The following is a 22,211-nucleotide window of genomic DNA, read 5'->3' as shown; positions in this document are numbered from 1 at the left end:
TATTAAGGAAGGAATTAGTCTGTGCCCACTGAACCGTCTGGTGTTTACGACTCAGCCTTTGTGCCTCAAGATCCATATGGTGATTCACCGCGAACCGAGTGACTGGACTGTTGACGGCGCTTGCCAGCATGACCCGCTGCTGCTGACTCCCAACAGCAAAGCTGCACTAGGTCAAGTTGTGCTTCAGTGTGTACTTGACGAGTCTGGGTGTTTTTCGGGCCCCCTGGCACTTGGCTACCGTCAGTTCACCCTGCAGCAACTCTGCTTTGGCCTTCTGGTGTCGGCCGGCCGCACCACGACGATCCCAGCACCAGGCTGGTGTCCTGCGCCTGCGGTCCGCCCCTGCCAGCGGCTGGGCTCCAGAACCGGCTTGTTGGTAGCGTCACCTGCGCCGGGGTGCGGGGCGTGGGGGCAGGGGTGGTGAGTGGCACTCAGCTCCGAGCCGATGGGAGACCTGTGGCAGGGCCCGGCCACACAGACCTCCCTCTCCCCGCGGCTGCAGCTTAGCACCTCCCGCGGCCAGGCCGACTGTCAGACCGAAGCAGCTATGTCTGCTGATTGGCTGTTGTGTTGTTATTGGGCGGATCCCCTCAATCCCTCTTGTGATTGGCGATTTCATGCCTCGTGTGACTGTAACCCTAGCAACGTCTCAAACTCCTCATTGTGATTGGCAGGTGGCTGTGTCCGTCGCTCCGCGCGGGTGACCGGCTAGTCCAATTCGGAGGCGGGAGGGGAGGTGAAGCCGGAAGTCGCTGGGGTGTGTTCCGGTGCTGATGTGGCCGGGGGCGGCGCTTGGCAGCTAAGGTCGGAACCGGGGGCGCTACCGGAGTTGGGTGAACGCGGGGGAGACCGGGCTCCCGGCGCAGGTGAGCGGGGGCTGGGCTTGGGGTAAGGGCGGGCGGGGCCCTGAGCAGAGAGTCCGACCTTAGGCGGGCCCCGAGGCCTGCACGGACCGCCAGTGAGAGGAGCCTGCCCCGGGCCCCCGCCGGCCGGCCGGCCGAGGGGGGTGGGGGGGCGGCTCTGCCCCGGGCCCCCGCCGGCCGGCCGGCCGAGGGGGGTGGGGGGGCGGCTCTGCCCCGGGCCCCCGCCGGCCGGCCGGCCGAGGGGGGTGGGGGGGCGGCTCTGCCCCGGGCCCCCGCCGGCCGGCCGGCCGAGGGGGGTGGGGGGGCGGCTCTGCCCCGGGCCCCCGCCGGCCGGCCGGCCGAGGGGGGTGGGGGGGCGGCTCTGCCCCGGGCCCCCGCCGGCCGGCCGGCCGAGGGGGGTGGGGGGGCGGCTCTGCCCCGGGCCCCCGCCGGCCGGCCGGCCGAGGGGGGTGGGGGGGCGGCTCTGCCCCGGGCCCCCGCCGGCCGGCCGGCCGAGGGGGGTGGGGGGGCGGCTCTGCCCCGGGCCCCCGCCGGCCGGCCGGCCGAGGGGGGTGGGGGGGCGGCTCTGCCCCGGGCCCCCGCCGGCCGGCCGGCCGAGGGGGGTGGGGGGGCGGCTCTGCCCCGGGCCCCCGCCGGCCGGCCGGCCGAGGGGGGTGGGGGGGCGGCTCTGCCCCGGGCCCCCGCCGGCCGGCCGGCCGAGGGGGGTGGGGGGGCGGCTCTGCCCCGGGCCCCCGCCGGCCGGCCGGCCGAGGGGGGTGGGGGGGCGGCTCTGCCCCGGGCCCCCGCCGGCCGGCCGGCCGAGGGGGGTGGGGGGGCGGCTCTGCCCCGGGCCCCCGCCGGCCGGCCGGCCGAGGGGGGTGGGGGGGCGGCTCTGCCCCGGGCCCCCGCCGGCCGGCCGGCCGAGGGGGGTGGGGGGGCGGCTCTGCCCCGGGCCCCCGCCGGCCGGCCGGCCGAGGGGGGTGGGGGGGCGGCTCTGCCCCGGGCCCCCGCCGGCCGGCCGGCCGAGGGGGGTGGGGGGGCGGCTCTGCCCCGGGCCCCCGCCGGCCGGCCGGCCGAGGGGGGTGGGGGGGCGGCTCTGCCCCGGGCCCCCGCCGGCCGGCCGGCCGAGGGGGGTGGGGGGGCGGCTCTGCCCCGGGCCCCCGCCGGCCGGCCGGCCGAGGGGGGTGGGGGGGCGGCTCTGCCCAATAGGAACCATTTCCCCAAGCAGCTTTGGGTCACTGCTGAAATAATGACCTTTGTTCCGTCTCTCCGTGTTTCCGGTTCTCTGAGCCTCCGCGGGGCGCTGCCTGATCCCGGGGCACTGCTGCTTCTCGCTTCGCGGCAGGGAAGAGCCTGGAGGCGTGTAAAAAGGTAGCTGGAGAGGAGGAGCCGCGGGCTCACTGCTACCTAGGAGAAGAAACAGGAGCGGCTTTCAGCGACGCAAACTGACCGTCTGCAAGGGGGAAGGGAACTGAGTAGCAAGGAAAAGTGTTTGAACGGTGTGGGGGGAAAGAGTAAGAAAGAAAGAGTACCAAAGTTTGGCATAGGTCATGAGGATTGAAAGGAAGAGCAAATGTAGGAAATTTTTTTTGCTTTTATTGAAAAAAGCTAATCTAAACCCCACTTTTAAATCACACATTTTTTTTTACTGTCACTGTGTAAACAATTGCTGTAGATGTTATAAAATCGTGAATGGGAAGGGAAGTGTTGAGTCACAAGTAGTCTATTAAACTGTGGTACCTGCTATGATACTAAACTGTGATACTGAACTGTGGTACCTGCTTGATACTAAACTGGGAGGAGTGGTAGATACGCTGGAGGGTAGGGATAGGATACAGAAGGACCTAGACAAATTGGAGGATTGGGCCAAAAGAAATCTGATGAGGTTCAATAAGGATAAGTGCAGGGTCCTGCACTTAGGACGGAAGAATCCAATGCACCGCTACAGACTAGGGGCCGAATGGCTAGGCAGCAGTTCTGCGGAAAAGGACCTAGGGGTGACAGTGGACGAGAAGCTGGATATGAGTCAGCAGTGTGCCCTTGTTGCCAAGAAGGCCAATGGCATTTTGGGATGTATAAGTAGGGGCATAGCGAGCAGATCGAGGGACGTGATCGTTCCCCTCTATTCGACATTGGTGAGGCCTCATCTGGAGTACTGTGTCCAGTTTTGGGCCCCACACTTCAAGAAGGATGTGGATAAATTGGAGAGAGTCCAGCGAAGGGCAACAAAAATGATTAGGGGACTGGAACACATGAGTTATGAGGAGAGGCTGAGGGAGCTGGGATTGTTTAGCCTGCAGAAGAGAAGAATGAGGGGGGATTTGATAGCTGCTTTCAACTACCTGAAAGGGGGTTCCAAAGAGGATGGCTCTAGACTGTTCTCAATGGTAGCAGATGACAGAACGAGGAGTAATGGTCTCAAGTTGCAGTGGGGGAGGTTTAGATTGGATATTAGGAAAAACTTTTTCACTAGGAGGGTGGTGAAACACTGGAAGGCGTTACGTAGGGAGGTGGTGGAATCTCCTTCCTTAGAGGTTTTTAAGGTCAGGCTTGACAAAGCCCTGGCTGGGATGATTTAACTGGGAATTGGTCCTGCTTCGAGCAGGGGGTTGGACTAGATGACCTTCTGGGGTCCCTTCCAACCCTGATATTCTATGATTCTATGATAAAGTCTGAGAACCTTTGACCTCAGAGTTTAGAGAGAGATTTTCTAGCAGCCAAATTGCATTTTGAAATTACTATAATTCCAGTACAGTTGAATTTAATCTAACTAAAATCTCCTGCTGTGTTTGTTCAGTTGAAGCTGCAAGTGCTCTAATTAGAAGCAATTCAGACAATTTAGTTCCAGAGGAAGAATTTTTTTGGGGTCTTTTCTGATCCTTCACCATTTGCTGCACTCACCAACCCCAGACACAGGGATCAGCTTTGCACCTATCATTTACAAGAATGTAGTTACCCTCTTCTCCCCCCCCCCCCTCCCCAAAGTGCATGCTGCCTTCCTTTGAAATGATAAAGCCTGAAATGTTGAACCCGGACAAAAGATGTGAGGCGATGCTGATAGGAAGAAGGAAGTAATATGAAAAACTCTTCTCAACAATCTAATCCTCAAAGGCATCTGCTCTCATATTGTTAAATCAGTTCTTAGCCTGAAATCCTACTGGATTCCACACAGCGCCCTGGTATCAGCTTTCAACATATCAAAGACTACCTATGGGCCTTGCAGGCTTATTGGGGACACCTAACCTTTGCCCATCATAAGAGGAGAATTTCAGCCAGTGGGACAAGTGCAGTTTCAATATTGAACCTAAGCTGGACTTTGTATTGAGGCAGGTCAAGGAAATCTGAGGGCTCCAGATAATGTAAGAGTTACCTTCCCATCACTTCTCATAATCTTACCCAAAAAGAGCATGTTATTGACAGGGCAATCATGAGATCACACTGGCTAGGTAGATGGTGAGCTGCAACTACTGTTCAACCTTGACTTGATACTGCACAATATTTTGATTAGAAAAAAATAGAATGATAAAATTAACATGGCACACGTTAAATGGATTAAAAACTGACTAACTGATAGGTCTCAAAATGTAATTGTAGATGGAGAATTATTATCAAGCAGTTGTGTTCTGAGTGGGGTCCCATGTGGATCGGTTCTTGGCCTTGTGCTTTTAAACATTTTTATCAGAGAGTTGGAAGAAAACATAAAATCATCTCTGATTAAAAGTTTGCAGATGACACAAATTAGGGGAGTGGTAAATAATGAAGAGGACTGATTCAACGCGATCTAGCTTGCTTGGAAAACTGGAAGTAAGCAAACAATATGCGTTTTAATACAGCTAAATGTAAATGTGTACGTCTAAGAACAGAATGGCAAAGAGTCCTGTGGCACCCTATAGATTTACACTTACACTTATAGACTAACAAATGTATAAGCTTATGCTCCAATACGTCTGTTAGTCTATAAGGTGCCACAGGACTCGTTGCTGCTTTTACAGATCCAGACTAACACGGCTAGCCCTCTGATATCTGATACAAGAACAGAATGTAGGCCACACTTACAGGATGGGGGACTCTCTCCTGGAAAGCAGTGGCTGAAAAACATTATGGTGTCATGGTGGATAATCAACTGAACATGACCTCCCACTGCAATGTTGTGGTCAAAAGGGCTAATGCAATCCTCAGATGCATAAACAGGAGACTCTTTAGTAGGAGTATAGAGCGGTTATTTTACCTCTGTATTTGGCACTGGCATAACTGCTGGAATGCTGTGTGCAGTTCTGGTGCCCACAATTCAAGAAGGATGTTGATATATAGGAGAGGGGTTAGAGAAGAGCCACAAAAATGTTTAAAGGATTAGAAAACATGCCTTATAGTGATAGATTCAAAGAGCTCAATCTGTTTAGCTTAACAAAGAGAAGATTAAGGGGTAACTTGCTTATAGTCTGTAAGTGTCTACTTGGGCAACAAATATTTAATAATGGGGGTCTTCAGTTTAGCAGAGAATGGTATAACACGATCCTATAGCTGGAAGTTGAAGCTAGACACACTGAGACTGGAAATAAGGTGTAAATTTTTAATGATGAGAGTAATTAACCATTGGAACAATTTACCAAGAGTTGGAGTGGATTATCCATCACTGACAATTTAAAAATTATAATTGGATGTTTGTCTAAAACACATGCTCTAGCAAATATTTTGGGGAAGTTCTCTGGCCTGTGTTATGCAGGAAGTCTGACAAGACGATCACAATGGTCCCTTTTGGCCTTGGAATCTATGAATCTAAGAAACTGTAACTTGATTGTTTCACAGTTGCCCTATCTTCCTTCCTTCTCCTTCCTTCCTTCAGTCTGTTTGTATCATCCACCTATTGTGTCTTGCCTTAAACCTAGATAATAAACTTAGTTTTTGTGCAAATCCTTCTACTTCACATCTGTGCAGCATCTTGCATATTGAGGCCTCTAGGTGCTTCTGTAATACCAGTAATCTCAAGCAAAGGCCTAACTACTATGCATTTGAGATAAACTAGCACCTTGCCCTCCATTAAAAATATGCACCAAATCCAGTGCATGTGAGGGCATTGTATCTGAATTTCTTCCAGCTATCAATTTATTAAGCAATGATTGTTACTTTTTCTGTGAATCTAACTCAAAACTTACCCACCTCCTTAAGTTCTCAGTAACTTCCACTTTGAAAGTGTGTGAGAGAGTTCCTGTTCTCTCCATTCCCTTCTTCTATTTAACAGATTAAATTAAAACACTACACTCTATTTTTGAAGCACTTGTAGGAGAAGAAGGTGATCAGGAACAGTCAACATGGATTCACCAAGGGCAAGTCATGCCTGACCAACCTGATTGCCTTCTATGATGAGATAACTAGCTCTGTGGATATGGGGAGAGCAGTGGGCATGCTATATCTTGACTTTAGCAAAGCTTTTGATATAGTCTCCCACAGTATTCTTGCCAGCAACTTTAAAAAGTATGATTGGATTAATGGAGTAACAAGAAGGGTTTCTTCAGGTATGTTGGCAACAAGAAGAAAGCCAAGGAAAGTGTGGGCCCCTTACTGAATGAGGGAGGCAACCTAGTGACAGAGGATGTGGAAAAAGCTAATGTACTCAATGCTTTCTTTGCCTCTGTTTTCACTAACAAGGTCAGCTCCCAGACTGCTGCGCTGGGCATCACAAAATGGGGAAGAGATGGCCAGCCCTCTGTGGAGATAGAGGTGGTTAGGGACTATTTAGAAAAGCTGGACGTGCACAAGTCCATGGGGCCGGACGAGTTGCATCCGAGAGTGCTGAAGGAATTGGCGGCTGTGATTGCAGAGCCATTGGCCATTATCTTTGAAAACTCGTGGCGAACGGGGGAAATCCCGGATGCCTGGAAAAAGGCTAATGTAGTGCCAATTTTAAAAAAGGGAAGAAGGAGGATCCAGGGAACTACAGGCCAGTCAGCCTCACCTCAGTCCCTGGGAAAAATCATGGAGCAGGTCCTCAAAGAATCAATCCTGAAGCACTTGCATGAGAGGAAAGTGATCAGGAACAGCCAGCATGGATTCACCAAGGGAAGGTCATGCCTGACTAATCTAATCGCCTTTTATGATGAGATTACTGGTTCTGTGGATGAAGGGAAAGCAGTGGATGTATTGTTTCTTGACTTTAGCAAAGCTTTTGACACGGTCTCCCACAGTATTCTTTCAGCAAGTTAAGGAAGTATGGGCTGGATGAATGCACTATAAGGTGGGTAGAAAGCTGGCTAGATTGTCGGGCTCAACGGGTAGTGATCAATGGCTCCATGTCTAGTTGGCAGCCGGTATCAAGTGGAGTGCCCCAGGGGTCGGTCCTGGGGCCGGTTTTATTCAATATCTTCATAAATGATCTGGAGGATGGTGTGGATTGCACTCTCAGCAAATTTGCGGATGATACTAAACTGGGAGGAGTGGTAGATACGCTGGAGGGGAGGGATAGGATACAGAAGGACCTAGACAAATTGGAGGATTGGGCCAAAAGAAATCTGATGAGGTTCAATAAGGATAAGTGCAGGGTCCTGCACTTAGGATGGAAGAATCCAATGCACCGCTACAGACTAGGGACCGAATGGCTAGGCAGCAGTTCTGCGGAAAAGGACCTAGGGGTTACAGTGGCCGAGAAGCTGGATATGAGTCAGCAGTGTGCCCTTGTTGCCAAGAAGGCCAATGGCATTTTGGGATGTATAAGTAGGGGCATAGCGAGCAGATCGAGGGACGTGATCGTTCCCCTCTATTCGACATTGGTGAGGCCTCATCAGGAGTACTGTGTCCAGTTTTGGGCCCCACACTACAAGAAGGATGTGGATAAATTGGAGATAGTCCAGCGAAGGGCAACAAAAATGATTAGGGGTCTAGAACACATGAGTTATGAGGAGAGGCTGAGGGAGCTGGGATTGTTTAGCCTGCAGAAGAGAAGAATGAGGGGGGATTTGATAGCTGCTTTCAACTACCTGAAAGGGGGTTCCAAAGAGGATGGCTCTAGACTGTTCTCAATGGTAGCAGATGACAGAACGAGGAGTAATGGTCTCAAGTTGCAGTGGGGGAGGTTTAGATTGGATATTAGGAAAAACTTTTTCCCTAGGAGGGTGGTGAAACACTGGAAGGCGTTACGTAGGGAGGTGGTGGAATCTCCTTCCTTAGAAGTTTTTAAGGTCAGGCTTGACAAAGCCCTGGCTGGGATGATTTAACTGGGAATTGGTCCTGCTTCGAGCAGGGGGTTGGACTAGATGACCTTCAGGGGTCCCTTCCAACCCTGATATTCTATGACTATAAGGTGGATAGAAACCTGGCTAGATCGTCAGGCTCAATGGGTAGTGATCAACGGCTCAATGTCTAGTTGGCAGCCGGTATCAAGTGGAGTGCCCCAGGGGTTGGTCCTGGAGCCAGTTTTGTTCAAAATCTTCATTAATAGATCTGGATGATGGGATGGATTCCACCAACTTGCTGAGGGTGCATGATACTAAGCTGCGGGGAGCGGAAGATAAGCTGGAGGGTAGGGATAGGGTTCAGAGTGATCTAGACAAATTGGAGGTTTGGACCAAAAGAAATCTGATGAGGTTCAACAAGGACAAGTGCAGAGTCCTGCACCTAGGACAGAAGAATCCCATGCACTGCTACAGGCTGGGGACCAACTGGCTAAGCGGCAGTTCTGCAGAAAAGGACCTGGGGATTACAGTGGGTTAGAAGCTGGATGTGTGCCCTTGTTGCCAAGAAGGCTAACAACATATTGGGCTGCATTAGCAGGAGCATTGCCAGCAGATCGAGGGAAGTGATTATTCCCCTCTATTTGGCACTGGTGAGGTCACATCTGGAGTATTGTGTCCAGTTTTGGGGCCCCCCACTACAGAAAGGATGTGGACAAATTGGAGAGAGTCTAGTGGAGGGCAACAAAAATGATTTGGGGTCTGGGGCACATGACTTATGAGGAGAGGCTGAGGGAACTGGGCTTATTTAGTCTGCAGAAGAGAAGAGTGTATGTGTGGGGATTTGATAGCAGCCTTCCACTACCTGAAGGGGGGTTCCAAAGAGGATGGAGCTTGGCTGTTCTCAGTGGTGGCAGAGGACAGAACAAGAAGCAATGGGCTCAAGTTGCAGCGGGAGAGGTCTAGGTTGGGTATTAGGAAAAACTATTGCACTAGGAGGGTGGTGAAGGACTGGAATGGATTACCTAGGGAGGTGGTGGAATCTCCATCCTTAGAGGTTTTTAAGGCCCAGCTTGAGAAAGCCCTGGCTGGGATGATTTAGTTGGGGTTGGTCCTGCTTTAAGCAGGGGTTTGGACTAGATGACCTCCTGAGGTCTCTTCCAACCCTAATCTTCTATGATTCTATTCTACTGGAATACCAAAGGTGTTCTATCATCTCAAGTATTTCCTTTCCTTTCAAATATGGTACCTAAATGCTTCCTCCCACCCTCCATATTGCTCTCCAGTATCTCAGTTCTCTGCTTGCTAAATCTTTCCAGAACCACAGACATTCTCAAAGCAGCTTAATTCTATTTTGTAAAAAAAAGTTCTCATAGATATTAAGGTCAGAAGGGACCATTATGATCATCTAGTCTGACCTCCTGCACAATGCAGGCCACAGAATCTTACCCACCCACTCCTGCAATAAACCTCTCACCTATGTCTGAGCTATTGAAGTCCTCAAATCATGGTTTAAAGAGAATCCTCCAGCAAGTGACCAATGCCCCATGCTACAGAGGAAGGTGAAAACCCCCCAGGGCCTCTTCCAATCTGCCCCAGAGGAAAATTCCCTCCGTACCACAAATATGGCGATCAGCTGAACCCTGAGCATGTGGGCAAGATTCACCAGCCATGAGATTTCTCTTGGTTTGTGGTTTCCAAGTTATCACAGTCATGAAACAAGAATATCAGTCTTCTGTCAAAGAGATTTAATAGCAGGTAATGCAGCTATCTGATAACACTCATGTTTTGGCCACAGCATTGCACTGGGAACTCATGTTCAGCTGATTATTCACCAGGACCCCCAAATCTTTTTCAGAGTTACTGATTCCCAGGTTAGAGTCACTCATCCTGTAAGTATAGCCTACGTTCTTTTTTCCTAGATGAATACATTTACTTTTGGCTGTTATTAAAACTTACATTGTTTACCAAGTGATCTGCACTGGTCTGTATCAGCAACCTGTCCTCTTCTTTATTTACCACTCCATCAATCTTTGTGTCCTCTGCAAACTTTATCAGTGATGACTTTGTTTTCTTCCAGGTCACTGATCAAAATGTTAAATAGTGAAGGGCAGAGCCCTTCTAAGCATTTTAGTGCCCAGGGCGAGCAAGCATATTTGCACCCCCTGCCATGTTTTCATCATTTTCCCACCTCCGAGCCTTTGCGTCTTGGGCGACTGTCCTACTCACCCTGCCCTGGTTACGGCTCTGGTGTAGGGCCAAGAATCAATCCATGCGGGACCACACTAGAAACACACTCTCTCATTGATGATTCCCCATTTACAGTTACATTTGGGGACATGTCAGCCAGTCTGTAATATGTATAATATAAGCCATGTTAATTTTGTATGGTTTTAGTTTCTTCATAGAAATATCAAGCAGTACCATGTCAGTCTTACTGAAGTCTAAGTGTTATATCAACACTCTACCTTTTATCAACCAAACTTGTAATCTCATAGAAAAAAACTCAAGTTTGACAGCATCTATTTTCCATAAACCTGTGATGATTGGCATTAATTATATAACACTCCTTTAATTCTTATGTAATCAAGTCTTGTATTAGCTGTTCCATTATTTTGTCTGGGATTGATGTCCGGCTTACAGACATATAATCAATCACTCAGGTCATCCTGTTTAGCCTCTTTAACTATTGGAGCATCTCTAGTTTTCTTCCAGTCTTCTAAAACTTCCCCTGCGTTCCAAGTGTTATTGAAAATATAGCACCTCGGCCAGCTTTTTAAAAATTCTTGGATGCCAGTTATCTGGACCTGCAGATCTAAAAATGTCTAGCTTTAGTAGCTGCTGTTTAACATCTTCCCAAGTTATTATTGGAATAGAAAGTGTTTCTGCATCATATATGATTAAATATTTTTCTGCAGATACCAAGCAGAAATATATATTGAACACTTGTGCCTTTTTTGCAGTACTATTGACAATGTTACCTGTGACGGGTGCCACCTGGAACTGGGGTACCACTGAGCCCCCCGACCCACCAGCCTGGGGTCCCTCTCACCCTGCGCTGCTGTGATAAATTGCCACGTTCTCCAAGCTTGCTCTTTCACTAGCATTCACACAGGTAGGGGACACACCCAGCTGCTGTACTTACAGGCTGCTGTGATCAGCTCTGCATGGGACTAAGGAATTGCCCAGCTGCTCAAGAGCACACCCCCTTCTGGGGTGTAAACCCAAAATTATACTGTCTTGCACTGCACAGAGATATGTACAGCATAAGCTCATGAAATTTGCCCCCTCCCTCAATGTGGAGAGGGCATATACAACAGCTTTTTGTCCCAAGTTATGACTCCCACACACTGGTTTGTGATGAAACAAAAAAATTAACTACAAAAGATAGATTTTAAGTGATTATAAGGAATAGCAGATTACCTTGCAAATAAACAAAAATGCAATCTAAGCTTAATATACTAAAGAGATTGGATATAAGTAGCAAAGTCTCACCCTAATTGTTGATTCAAGCAGGCTGCAGGCTCTTAAGAGGCAAGCAAGTTCAGCTTGCAGCTTAAAAACCTCAGGTGTTCCTTTCACAGGCTAAAATTTCCTTTTAACCTGGGTCCAGCACTCCCCCCCCCCCCCAGTCCAGTCCAGTCCTTGTTCCTCAGATGTTTTCAAGAGTCTCCTTTGGACGGGGAGGCAGTGAAGAACCACGATGATGTCACTGCCTGCCTTAAATAGCGTTTGCTTATGGCGAGAACCCTTTGTCTCCAAGCTTGGTTCCCACATCTTTCAGTGGAAAAACACTGGTATTCCAAGTACTGGAGTCCAGTACCAGGTGATCTGTAGTCTCATAGCAGCCATGACTTGGAGGTTGTTTGTAGCATCCTCAGGAAGGCTCCCCGGTGGGAGATTAGCTTCTTCTAAGACAGGTTTCAGAGTAGCAGCCGTGTTAGTCTGTATCCCCAAAAAGAAAAGGAGTATTTGTGGCACCTTAGAAACTAATAAATTTATTTGAGCATAAGCTTTCGTGAGCTACAGCTCACTTCATCGGATGTAGCTCACGAAAGCTTATGCTGAAATAAATTTGTTAGTCTCTAAGGTGCCACACGTACTTCTTTTCTTCTTCTAAGACTTATTGTTCTCCCTAATGGTCCATTGACTTGAATGGGCCCTTCCCAGCCAGCTATCTAGACTGACAGGCTTTTGCCTAGTGGGCGTTGCCCTGGAGTAACTACATGAAATACAGATACACAGTCAGCATTCCTAACTTCAGATACAAAAATAGTACATGCATACAAATAGGATAATAATATTCAGTAAATCATAACCTTTTCAATGATATCTCACATGACCTATCCTGTATAAAATACATCATAGTTATGCCATAATCATATAATAATATTTCTATGAAGAATATGGGATGCACTGTCACGCTGCAATTTTTATCTAGTAATGAACCAATTCCATTGTTAGGGTTCATTGATAAAAATGAATTGCTGCACTGAGTAGAATTTGCTGAGTGTTTGTCGGGGAAAAATAGTCCAGTGAAAGGAGTGTTCAGTTTGAACAATGTTTGGAGTGAAGAAAAATGTTTGGTCCCATTGGATTTAGGTCTTAAGTTACTTAAGCACGTTTGAAAATTTTATCCCATGTTAAAATCCTCCAGTCCAAGACACATGCCTTTATCGCTGACTAAGAAGCTGGCAGTAGTGACACCATAAGAATTTTTTTTTAAATTTACTTTGTCTTTTGTATATTTCAACCCCCTAAAAATGTTACCATAAGTGTCCCTTTTATTTCTTTTGAAAATATGGTCACTTTACTCAGTAAGTATTTCCAGAACTGCATTATCAGGCCTTTTGATACAGTAATAATGTGACAATAATAAGAAACCATGTGAGTTGCTCCTTTCCTTCACCCCTACGTTAACAGAAGACTTTAGGTGATAGAAATGTTTCCTCTTTGCAGTGGCCATCTGTTTCTGTGGCACGGTTATCTACTTTGAAGGTATGGATCTAAATTAATGGTTGACATAAATGTTGACATTGACTTGATTATACCAGTGGAGAATTTGGCCAATGATCTCAAAGGAATGCTTCTCTTATATGTGCTCTCTGCCACAGAGTGCAGCAGAGAACTCTAAAATCTGCCATCCTGGAAGATGATCAGTTTAAACAACAAGAAATACCTCATCATCCACAAGAATCTCTCAAATGTTGTTCATTATAATAAAGTACCCAGAAGTATGCTGAGCAGTTTACGGTAAACCTAGGGAGAGACTGCCCTTGCGCCTGCCCCAAACAACTGATAGTCTAAATGTAAACTGGGATAAAGCAAGTGAGGAGCCTACCAGTGGGAGGAGGAGTATAATTAACCAACATAATTATACTGTGACTCAGGGCTGGTCTGTGCTGAAAACATACATCAACATAGCTCTGCTCTTAGGGGTGTGAAATCCACACTCATAAGAGACATAGCTATGCTGACATAACCCCCAGTGTAGACAGCGTTAGGTTAATAGAAGAATTCTTCTGTCATCCTAACTACTGCCTTTTGGGGAGGTGGAGAACCCTTCCCATCGCTATAGTGAGTGTCTACACTGAAGTGCTACAGTGGTGCAGTGCAGCATTTTAAGTGTAGACATAACCTTAATTTAGGCACGTATTAGTAGTTTTAGTTAAACATTCATTCATTCATACTGGTTAAGGCACTAGACTGAGGTTCTGGAAATCTAAGTTCAGTTCCTGGCTCAGCTGCAAACTCCCTATGTGACCTTGGGCAAGGCACTTGGTCCCTGTGTCTCAGTTCTTCATATGTTACATGGGAATAACAGATACTTCCTTTGTTCCACCATTTGTCTACTTTGCCTTTTTAGATTGAAAGCTATTTGGGGTTAATTATTGGCTTTGCTATGTGTTTGCATTGCACTTAGTGCCACAGGGCCCTGATCTTTGTTGGGACATCTAGGTACATTTTTTTATTACTGAAAAAGATCAAGAGTAAGTGACTATTGTGAATATTACGGACTCACTTGTAGGTGTCACAGAAGTACTGAGATTTCAGGGAGAATTTAAATATATTTTAAAAGTGAACTCAAAAGACTTTAAACTTGCCTAGACCTGAGTTCGATCCCAGGTCTTTGTGTTTGTAGCACCCAAATATATGCCCTACCATAATGTTTCTCCTGTTACAGTGGATGCCTAATGAAGCAGTCTCAACCTTATCCATACTGCAGCCACCACTTCCTGGGGCTCCCCTTCAGTTTAGCAGTATGGGAAGAGCAAGGGGGTTGTGACCCCATAATGCCTGTTTGTAATCTGGAGAGGAGAGAGGAGGTGGGTGGGAACTGGGGAGGGGAGTAAGTTGGGGCTTGCAGGGCTGGTGTGGGCCTCTCCCCCGGCTCCAGAGCTCCCGTGCTGCCTGCCGGCAGGGGGGAGAGAGGGCCCCTTCTCCCGAAGCTCCCGTGCTGCCTGCTAGCAGGGAGAGGGTTGGGGGGAGTCCTCTGGCCCCAGCCCCGGGGCAGCCTGCCTTTACCCCAAACTCCTCATCCCTGGCCCCACCCCAGATCCTGCGCCCCCAGCCAGAGTCTTCCTCTCTCTCCCACATCCCAACCCTCTGCCCCAGCCCTGAGCCCCCTCCTGCACATTGAACCCCTCATCCCCGGCCCTCACCCCCGCAGCCCTCATCCCCACATTCCACACCCCAAACCTGTCATCCACAGCTCCACCCTAGAGCCCTCACCCCTGCGCTCCACCCTCTGCCCTACTCTGGGCCACCTCTCAATGCACCAAACCTTCAGCCCCACCCCATGTGGCTCTCACATTGAAGGTTTTTGCCAAAGTGGCCCCCACTTCACACATAGTGAGGAAAGCCGGCCTAACGTGCCCTGTAACCAAAGTATGATGCACATGACATTTTTCCTATTCAAAGACAGATGGTTGCAAGGTCGGGATATTCTATAGGCTAGAAGAGTGAAGCACGGTCATTTCGCCACTCTGAGAATAGGGATACTAACCCGTTCCTACTGGAGGCGTCCGTGTAAAGATCAGAGCACTGCGGTAATGTTTTCTCAACAACTTCAGTCACTAAATGCGTATGCTGCTATATTAGTGCTAGGTGGAAGTTTGTGCAGGGTATATGGCTTCGTTCCTGTAGGTCACAAGCCTGGAGGTCGTGAATGTGTGGATCACTGTAGCCAGCTTCTAGCAGTGCTGCAGCTGAAGCACTTGTAGTATGGGCATACTCTGCACTTCTTTAGTCTCTCCTGTAAGTCAGGTTTTTCAGATATTGCATCATTCTTGTAGTTCATTTTTTCGTCTCACTTATACATTGGAAAGAATACCTCCCTACTCCTACTCTGTATTCCCCTGCTTATACAGCCAGGGTCTGAATTACCTCTCTTAGCCACAGCATAAAAGTTATTTACTTCTTGGGGTTTACTTTGGCATCTGCTTTATCAGTAGGGAAGAAATGTTCGTTGTTGCATGGTACTGGAGATCAGTAGGGAGATGCACTTCCTTTCCCTCGCTCTTTTGCCCCTTACCTAAAGTCTTTCTTTTTATGTTGTTTTGCTGCAGGCCTGAGATGCTGAGCCGCTTATCAGGGTTAGCAAACACTGTTCTGCAGGAGCTGTCGGGGGATGGAAGTGATGCACAAGTTGAGTCCTCTGCCACTGTGAGTATGCTCTCTCATTCCAGAACTATCATTGTTGCTGCTCAGAGCTGGTTCAGGGTATCCGAGGCACTAGAGTGTTGTGAATAACTGTCTCCTGATTCCTGTCACCTTGCACCTCACCCAACTTGTGGCCCTCACCTCTGCCACTCGCTTTGCATTTATGGCATCTTCCTTTCAGTCAGTGCTGCTGCAGTGCAGAACCGTATGATCTCTTCAGCCTATGAGATCAACTTGAGAGCTGGGAAAGGAGCTAGAGTTGAAGTGAGCTAGGGCTTTTTGGAAGAGTTTTGGAGAGCTGACCATCCTCCATAAGAGGAATGGGACTACTGAATCACATGGGGACCTGCTCTCATGTTGCACTCTGGCTGTAGGGGCAGTGGATGGCATAGGGAGCAGTGGTATCTCTGCTGTGTAAAGTCTTTCAAGTTTGCTGATGTCCTGTTACAGCAGAGATGCTCCTTTTAATATTCTTCGAGAGTATCTGGAACTTTCCACTTAGTCTAATGAACTAGACTTCGCCAGCTGAAATCAGGAGGAAAGTTTGTGAGGAGCTGCATTTAGGCTAGGCTGTAACACATAAAAACAGAGTTGCGGGTCTCCCTCTGGGCACTATGCTGTGGTCTTGGAATTAGTTTTAGTGAGGTACTTTTTCCAGAGTGTCTGTTTGACCTTCTCTAGGTGTCGGAGCCAGGAATGGAGAGCAGGGAGGAGATGCCCAAGGGTATACTGGAGCGTCTGGCCCACACAGAGCAGCTGGCTGTCCAGCTGAAGGATTTGGTCCGAGAGAAGGATGCCCAGCTCCAGCAGAAAGAAGTTGAACTCAAGGTACCATTCCTTCCACAAGGGGTCTGGGAGTAAGGCTGAAGGTATGTCTACACTGCAATTTGACATCCGGGTCTGGCCCGTACCAGCTGACTTGGACTCACGGGGCTTGGGCTAAGGAGCTAGTTAATTACAGTGTGGACATTTGGGCTCTGGCTGGAGCCTGAGCTCTGGGACACTTCCACGTTGCAGGGTCCTAGAGCCCGGGCTCCACTGGAAGCCCAAATGTCTACACTGCAATTAACCAGCCCCTTAGCCTGAGCCCTGTGAGCTGGAGTCAGCTGGCAAGGGCCAAAAAGGCGTTAAATTGCAATGTAGACATACCCTGAGATGCTGCTACTACTGTTTTCTGTGGAGTTCAGTCTCTGGCTTCTTTGGGGTCTCCTTTCTGATGCGGAGACACTTAAATCTGTTTGACATTCCTAACACTGCAAGCTGGCGGCTTCAGGGCAAATTAATTTCCTGTGGATGGTGCAATAGAACCTTGAGTACAGTCTTTGCATCTTTTCTTCCACAGGAGGAGAGGGAGGCTGCAGATGCTAAGTTGAAGAAGCTGAAGCTGCAGGCCAAAGCCAAGCTGGTAGCTCTGAATAAACGCATTGAAGAGCTGACAGAGCAGGGGTCAGTGTTGCCTGCAAAAAGCCTGCCAGAAGAGCAGCTGCATCACAGGAAGGTGGGAAAGATATGGCTTTAGGAAAAGCTCTAGCATGTACTGAGAATCTGGGTGCTAAGAGATGTTGGAATACGCCAGTGAGCTGCTAGGTTCCCTTTCCTCTCGGGGTAGGTTCCTGTGATTGTAGTATTCTTGCTTTTGGAGAGCAATTAAGTTCCTGATGTCTCCTGCTATTCATGATCCACTTTTTAAATGACCTCTTTTCTCTCTGAATACCCTGACCCTAGAGGCACAGTGCCTGCTATTAGAAACACTCCAACAGGAATATGGCTACTCTGTGGGAGCCAGAGTCTGGCCTGCTTCTTCATAGTGTGGATGCCCTCAGAGGGTTAGCTGTGATCTCTGCAAGCCACTTACCTGCCTGCTTCCCTTTGCATGCCTTATGTGCGCCCTATTGCTATTTCTACATGAATTGCCTATTCTTCTGGACAAAAGCAAGGGGACATCAATGAAATTGAAAGGCAATACATTTAAACTGATTAGAAGTATATTTTTACTAGCTCATATTTAGCTTATGGAACTCGTTGCCACAAGATTGAGGCCAAATGTTTAAGATTAATAAAGGATTATAGACATGTGTACAAGAATATCCACAGTTACATTAGACTGGATAAAAAATAGAGATAAATTAGCCAACCCCTAGCTGACAGGGGTTAGGTAGAAACTCCACAAAGGCCGATGTGTTTTTTCATATCTCATTGTGGGAAATTCAACATAGAATATCAGGGTTGAAAGGGACCTCAGGAGGTCTAGTCCAACCCCCTGCTCAAAGCAGGACCAATCCCTAATTAAATCATCCCAGCCAGGGCTTTGTCAAGCCTGACCTTAAAAACTTCTAAGGAAGGAGATTCCATCACCTCCCTAGGTAACGCATTCCAGTGCTTCACCACCCTCCTAGTGAAAAAGTTTTTCCTAATATCCAACCTAAATCTCCCCCACTGCAACTTGAGACCATTACTCCTTGTTCTGTCACCTGCTACCACTGAGAACAGTCTAGAGCCATCCTCCTTTCGAACCCCCTTTCAGGTAGTTGAAAGCAGCTATCAAATCCCCCGTCATTCTTCTCTTCTGTAGACTACACATCCCCAGTTCCCTCAGCCTCTCCTCATAAGTCATGTGTTCCAGTCCCCTAATCATTTTTGTTGCCCTCCGCTGGACTCTTTCCAATTTTTCCACATCCTTCTTGTAGTGTGGGGCCCCAAACTGGACACAGTACTCCAGATGAGGCCTCACCAATGTTGAATAGAGGGGAACGATCACGTCCCTCGATCTGCTGGCAATGCCCCTACGTATTCATCCCAAAATGCCATTGGCCTTCTTGGCAACAAGGGCATACTGACTCATATCCAGCTTCTCGTCCACTGTAACCCATAGGTCCTTTTCTGCAGAACTGCTGCCGAGCCATTCAGTCCCTAGTTTGTAGCGGTGCATGGGATTCTTCCGTCCTAAGTGCGGGATTCTTCCGTCCTAAGTGCAGGACTCTGCACTTGTCCTTGTTGAACCTCAACATATTTCTTTTGGCCCAATCCTCCAATTTGTCTAGGTCCCTCTGTATCCTATCCCTACCTTTCGGCGTATCTACCTTTCCTCCCAGTTTAGTGTCATCTGCAAACTTGCTGAGGTGCAATCCACATCATCCTCCAGATCATTTATGAAGATATTAAACAAAAACATGTAAGCATCATAGTTTCAGGGGTGGAAGACAGTAATTTTTCTTGGTAGAACCCAGATGTCAGCCAGTAATTTGGGAGTGCTTCCTGTTTTGAGATAACTATACCTTGATCTAAATAGGTTCTGAGGTCATAGGTACAGGAGTTTTAGCCCACAATATAGCTATTGTTATTGCTGAGTTAATAGTTTTTATACTTACGTGATCACCGTCTTGTCGCTGATCCAGGTTGCTTACTTGTGGGAGCATTCTCTGTCCCACCCCCGGTCTCCCCAGTACCAACACTGGTCTCCATGCTACCAGTACCATACTAGGCACCAGTCACCATTATCCGTCGTCTCGAAGCAGACCCAAGTATCCACAGCCCCTCCGTGGACTCCGGAAGGCAGTTCCTGTGGTACTGAGGGAAGGTTTAACCCCTCATCTAGAACCCAATGGCATAACTGGCATACTGGGCTGCATTAGTGAGAACATTGCCAGCAGATTGAGGGAAGTGATTATTCCCCTCTATTTGGCACTGGTGAGGCCACATCTGGAGTATTGCGTCCAGTTTTGGGCCCCACACTACAGAAAGGATGTGGACAAATTGGAGAGAGCGGAGGGCAACAAAAATGATCAGGGGGCTGGGGCACATGACTTACAAGGAGAGGCTGAGGGAACTGGGCTTATTTAGTCTGCAGAAGAGTAGAGTGTGTGTGGAGGGGATTTAATAGCAGCTTTCAACTACCTGAGGGGGGGATTCCAAAGAGGATGGAGCTCAGCTGTTCTCAGTGGTGGCAGATGACAGAACAAGAAGCAATGGTCTCAAGTTGCAGTGGGGGAGGTCTAGGTTGGGTATTAGGAAACGCTATTTCACTAGGAGGGTGGTGAGACACTGGAATGGGTTATCTAGGGAGGTAGTGGAATCTCCTTCCTTAGAGGTTTTTAAGGTCTAGCTTGACAAAGCTCTGGCTGGGATGATTTAGTTGGTGTTGGCCCTGCTTTTAGCAGGGGATTGGACTAGATGACCTCCTGAGGTCTCTTCCAACCCTAATCTTGTATGAATCTATGACTGGGTGACCAAGACCGCAGCACCAGCGCAGTGGCAGCCAGGTCAATGGCCTGTGCAGTGGCCTTGTTGGAACGCCTGGGGAGTTCTGGTCATGGCTATGCAGCCATCGCTCCACTTGTTGGCCTCTGCCTTGGAGCAGCAGCTGCAGGCACCAATGGCACTGGGCTCGGTATAGGAAGAATGCCCAGAGACCGAGGCTGAAGAGGTTGTAACCACTCCTAAGACACCCTCCCCTGCGGAGGAGGAGGACCAGGGCCTGCCACCTGCAGTGCAGTGCAGTCCTCGTCTTTGTCCCCAGACTAGGCGGTTGCAGGTCCCTCTAGGGCCAGTCTGCTGGATGACTTTAAGGACCACTGGGCCCAGCTTCGTTGAGCGGCCAAGAACTTGGGCCTGGAAGTGGAGGAGATGGCTGAGCCAACAGACGCCGTATTCAACGCCCTTTCAGCCTCTACCCTGACACACTACCGGTGCATGACGGGGTCCTCAAAATTGCCAAGTCCACCTGGCAAATCTCTTACTCCATCCCTCCCACCTCAAAAGAGGCCGAAAAGAAATACTTTGTACCAGCCAAAAGTTTTGATAATCTGTACACCCACCCTTGCCCCCAGCTCACTGGTGGTCTTGGTGGCCAACAGAAAAGAAAAGCAGGGTCAGTCCAGCTCAACCCCGAAAAATAAAGAGGCCAAATGACTGGACTTGTTTGGGAGAAAAATTTATTCCACCGCCAGTTTACAGTTTTGGGTGGCAAATCACTAGGCCCTCTTGGGCTGTTACAACTTTATGGGACTCCTTCCGTAAGTTTAAGGAGTCCCTTCTGCAGGACTTGGCCCAAGAGTTTGATACTCTGGTGCAGGAAGGCACTTCGATGACCCGGTGCTCCCTTCAAATGGCGTGGGATGCGGCAGACTCTACAGCCAAGGTGGTAGTATCCGCAGTGGTGATGAGGCGCAGCTCCTGGCTTCAAACCACCAGACTCTCCCAGGAGATGCAGACCTCCATCCAAGACCTCCCATTTGATGGGAATGGTCTGTTCTCTGACCAAACAGCTGTGAGGCTGCATTGGCTGAAGGACACTTCAATTCTGAAGCACTTAGGGGAGAGGAAAGTGATCAGGAACAGTCAGCATGGATTCACCAAGGGCAAGTCATGCCTGACTAATCTATTTGCCTTCTGTGACAAGATAACTGGCTCTGTGGATGAGGGGAAAGCGGTGGACGTGTTGTTCCTTGACTTTAGCAAAGCTTTTGACACAGTCTCCCACAGTATTCTTGCCAGCAAGTTAAAGAAGTATGGGCTGGATGAATGGATGATAAGGTGGATAGAAAGTTGGTTAGATTGTCGGGCTCAACGGGTAGCGATCAATGGCTCCATGTCTAATTGGCAGCCGGTATCAAGTGGAGTGCACCAAGGGTCGGTCCTCGGGCTGGTTTTGTTCAGTATCTTCATAAATGATCTGGAGGATGGTGTGGATTGCACCCTCAGCAAGTTTGCAGATGACACTAAACTGGGAGGAGAGGTAGATACGCTGGAGGGTAGGGATAGGATACAGAGGGCCATAGACAAATTAGAGGATTGGGCCAAAAGAAATCTGATGAGGCTCAACAAGGACAAGTGCAGAGTCCTGCACTTAGGACGGAAGAATCCCATGCACCGCTACAAACTAGGGACCGAATGGCTCGGCAGCAGTTCTGCAGAAAAGGACCTAGGGGTTACAGTGGACGAGAAGCTGGATATGAGTCAGCAGTGTGCCCTTGTTGCCAAGAAGGCCAATGGCATTTGGGATGTATATGTAGTGGCATTGCCAGCCGATCGAGGGACATGATCGTTCCCCTCTATTCCACATTGGTGAGGCCTCATCTGGAGTACTGTGTCCAGTTTTGGGCCCCACACTACAAGAATGACAGGTTTCAGAGTAACAGCCGTGTTAGTCTGTATTCGCAAAAAGAAAAGGAGTACTTGTGGCACCTAAGACACTAAGGTGCCACAAGTACTCCTTTTCTTTTTACACTACAGAAGGATGTGGAAAAATTGGAAAGAGTCCAGCGGAGGGCAACAAAAGTGATTAGGGGGCTGGAACACATGACTTATGAGGAGAGGCTGAGGGAACTGGGATTGTTTAGTCTGCGGAAGAGAAGAATGAGGGTGGATTTGATAGCTGCTTTCAACTACCTGAAAGTGGGTTCGAAAGAGGATGGCTCTAGACTGTTCTCAGTGGTGGCAGGTGACAGAACAAGGAGTAATGGTCTCAAGTTGCAGTGGGGGAGGTTTAGGTTGGATATTAGGAAAAACTTTTTCACTAGGAGGGTGGTGAAACACTGGAAGGCGT

General features: G+C 48.9%; 1 protein-coding gene across 4 annotated transcripts in view; it reads left to right on the top strand.

Annotated features, from left to right (window-relative positions):
- The first annotated feature begins 2,035 nt into the window (after window positions 1–2,035).
- GOLGB1 (golgin B1) overlaps window positions 2,036–22,211 on the top strand; it is a 113,474-nt gene continuing 93,298 nt past the window's right edge. For all 4 annotated transcript variants that reach the window (XM_073329076.1, XM_073329077.1, XM_073329078.1 and 1 more), the window contains exons 1-4: window positions 2,036–2,213; window positions 15,574–15,670; window positions 16,349–16,495; window positions 17,010–17,165. In XM_073329076.1, coding sequence (XP_073185177.1) covers window positions 2,092–2,213; window positions 15,574–15,670; window positions 16,349–16,495; window positions 17,010–17,165 — 522 coding nt within the window. In that variant the 5' untranslated portion in view covers window positions 2,036–2,091. The remainder of the gene's footprint in view (window positions 2,214–15,573; window positions 15,671–16,348; window positions 16,496–17,009; window positions 17,166–22,211) is intronic.

This window comes from Lepidochelys kempii, chromosome 1 (genome assembly GCF_965140265.1).
Source record: "Lepidochelys kempii isolate rLepKem1 chromosome 1, rLepKem1.hap2, whole genome shotgun sequence".
Classification (NCBI taxonomy): Eukaryota; Metazoa; Chordata; order Testudines; family Cheloniidae; genus Lepidochelys; species Lepidochelys kempii.
The sequence above is the reverse complement of the archived record's forward strand: the minus strand, read 5'-3'. Positions and strand labels throughout refer to the sequence as shown.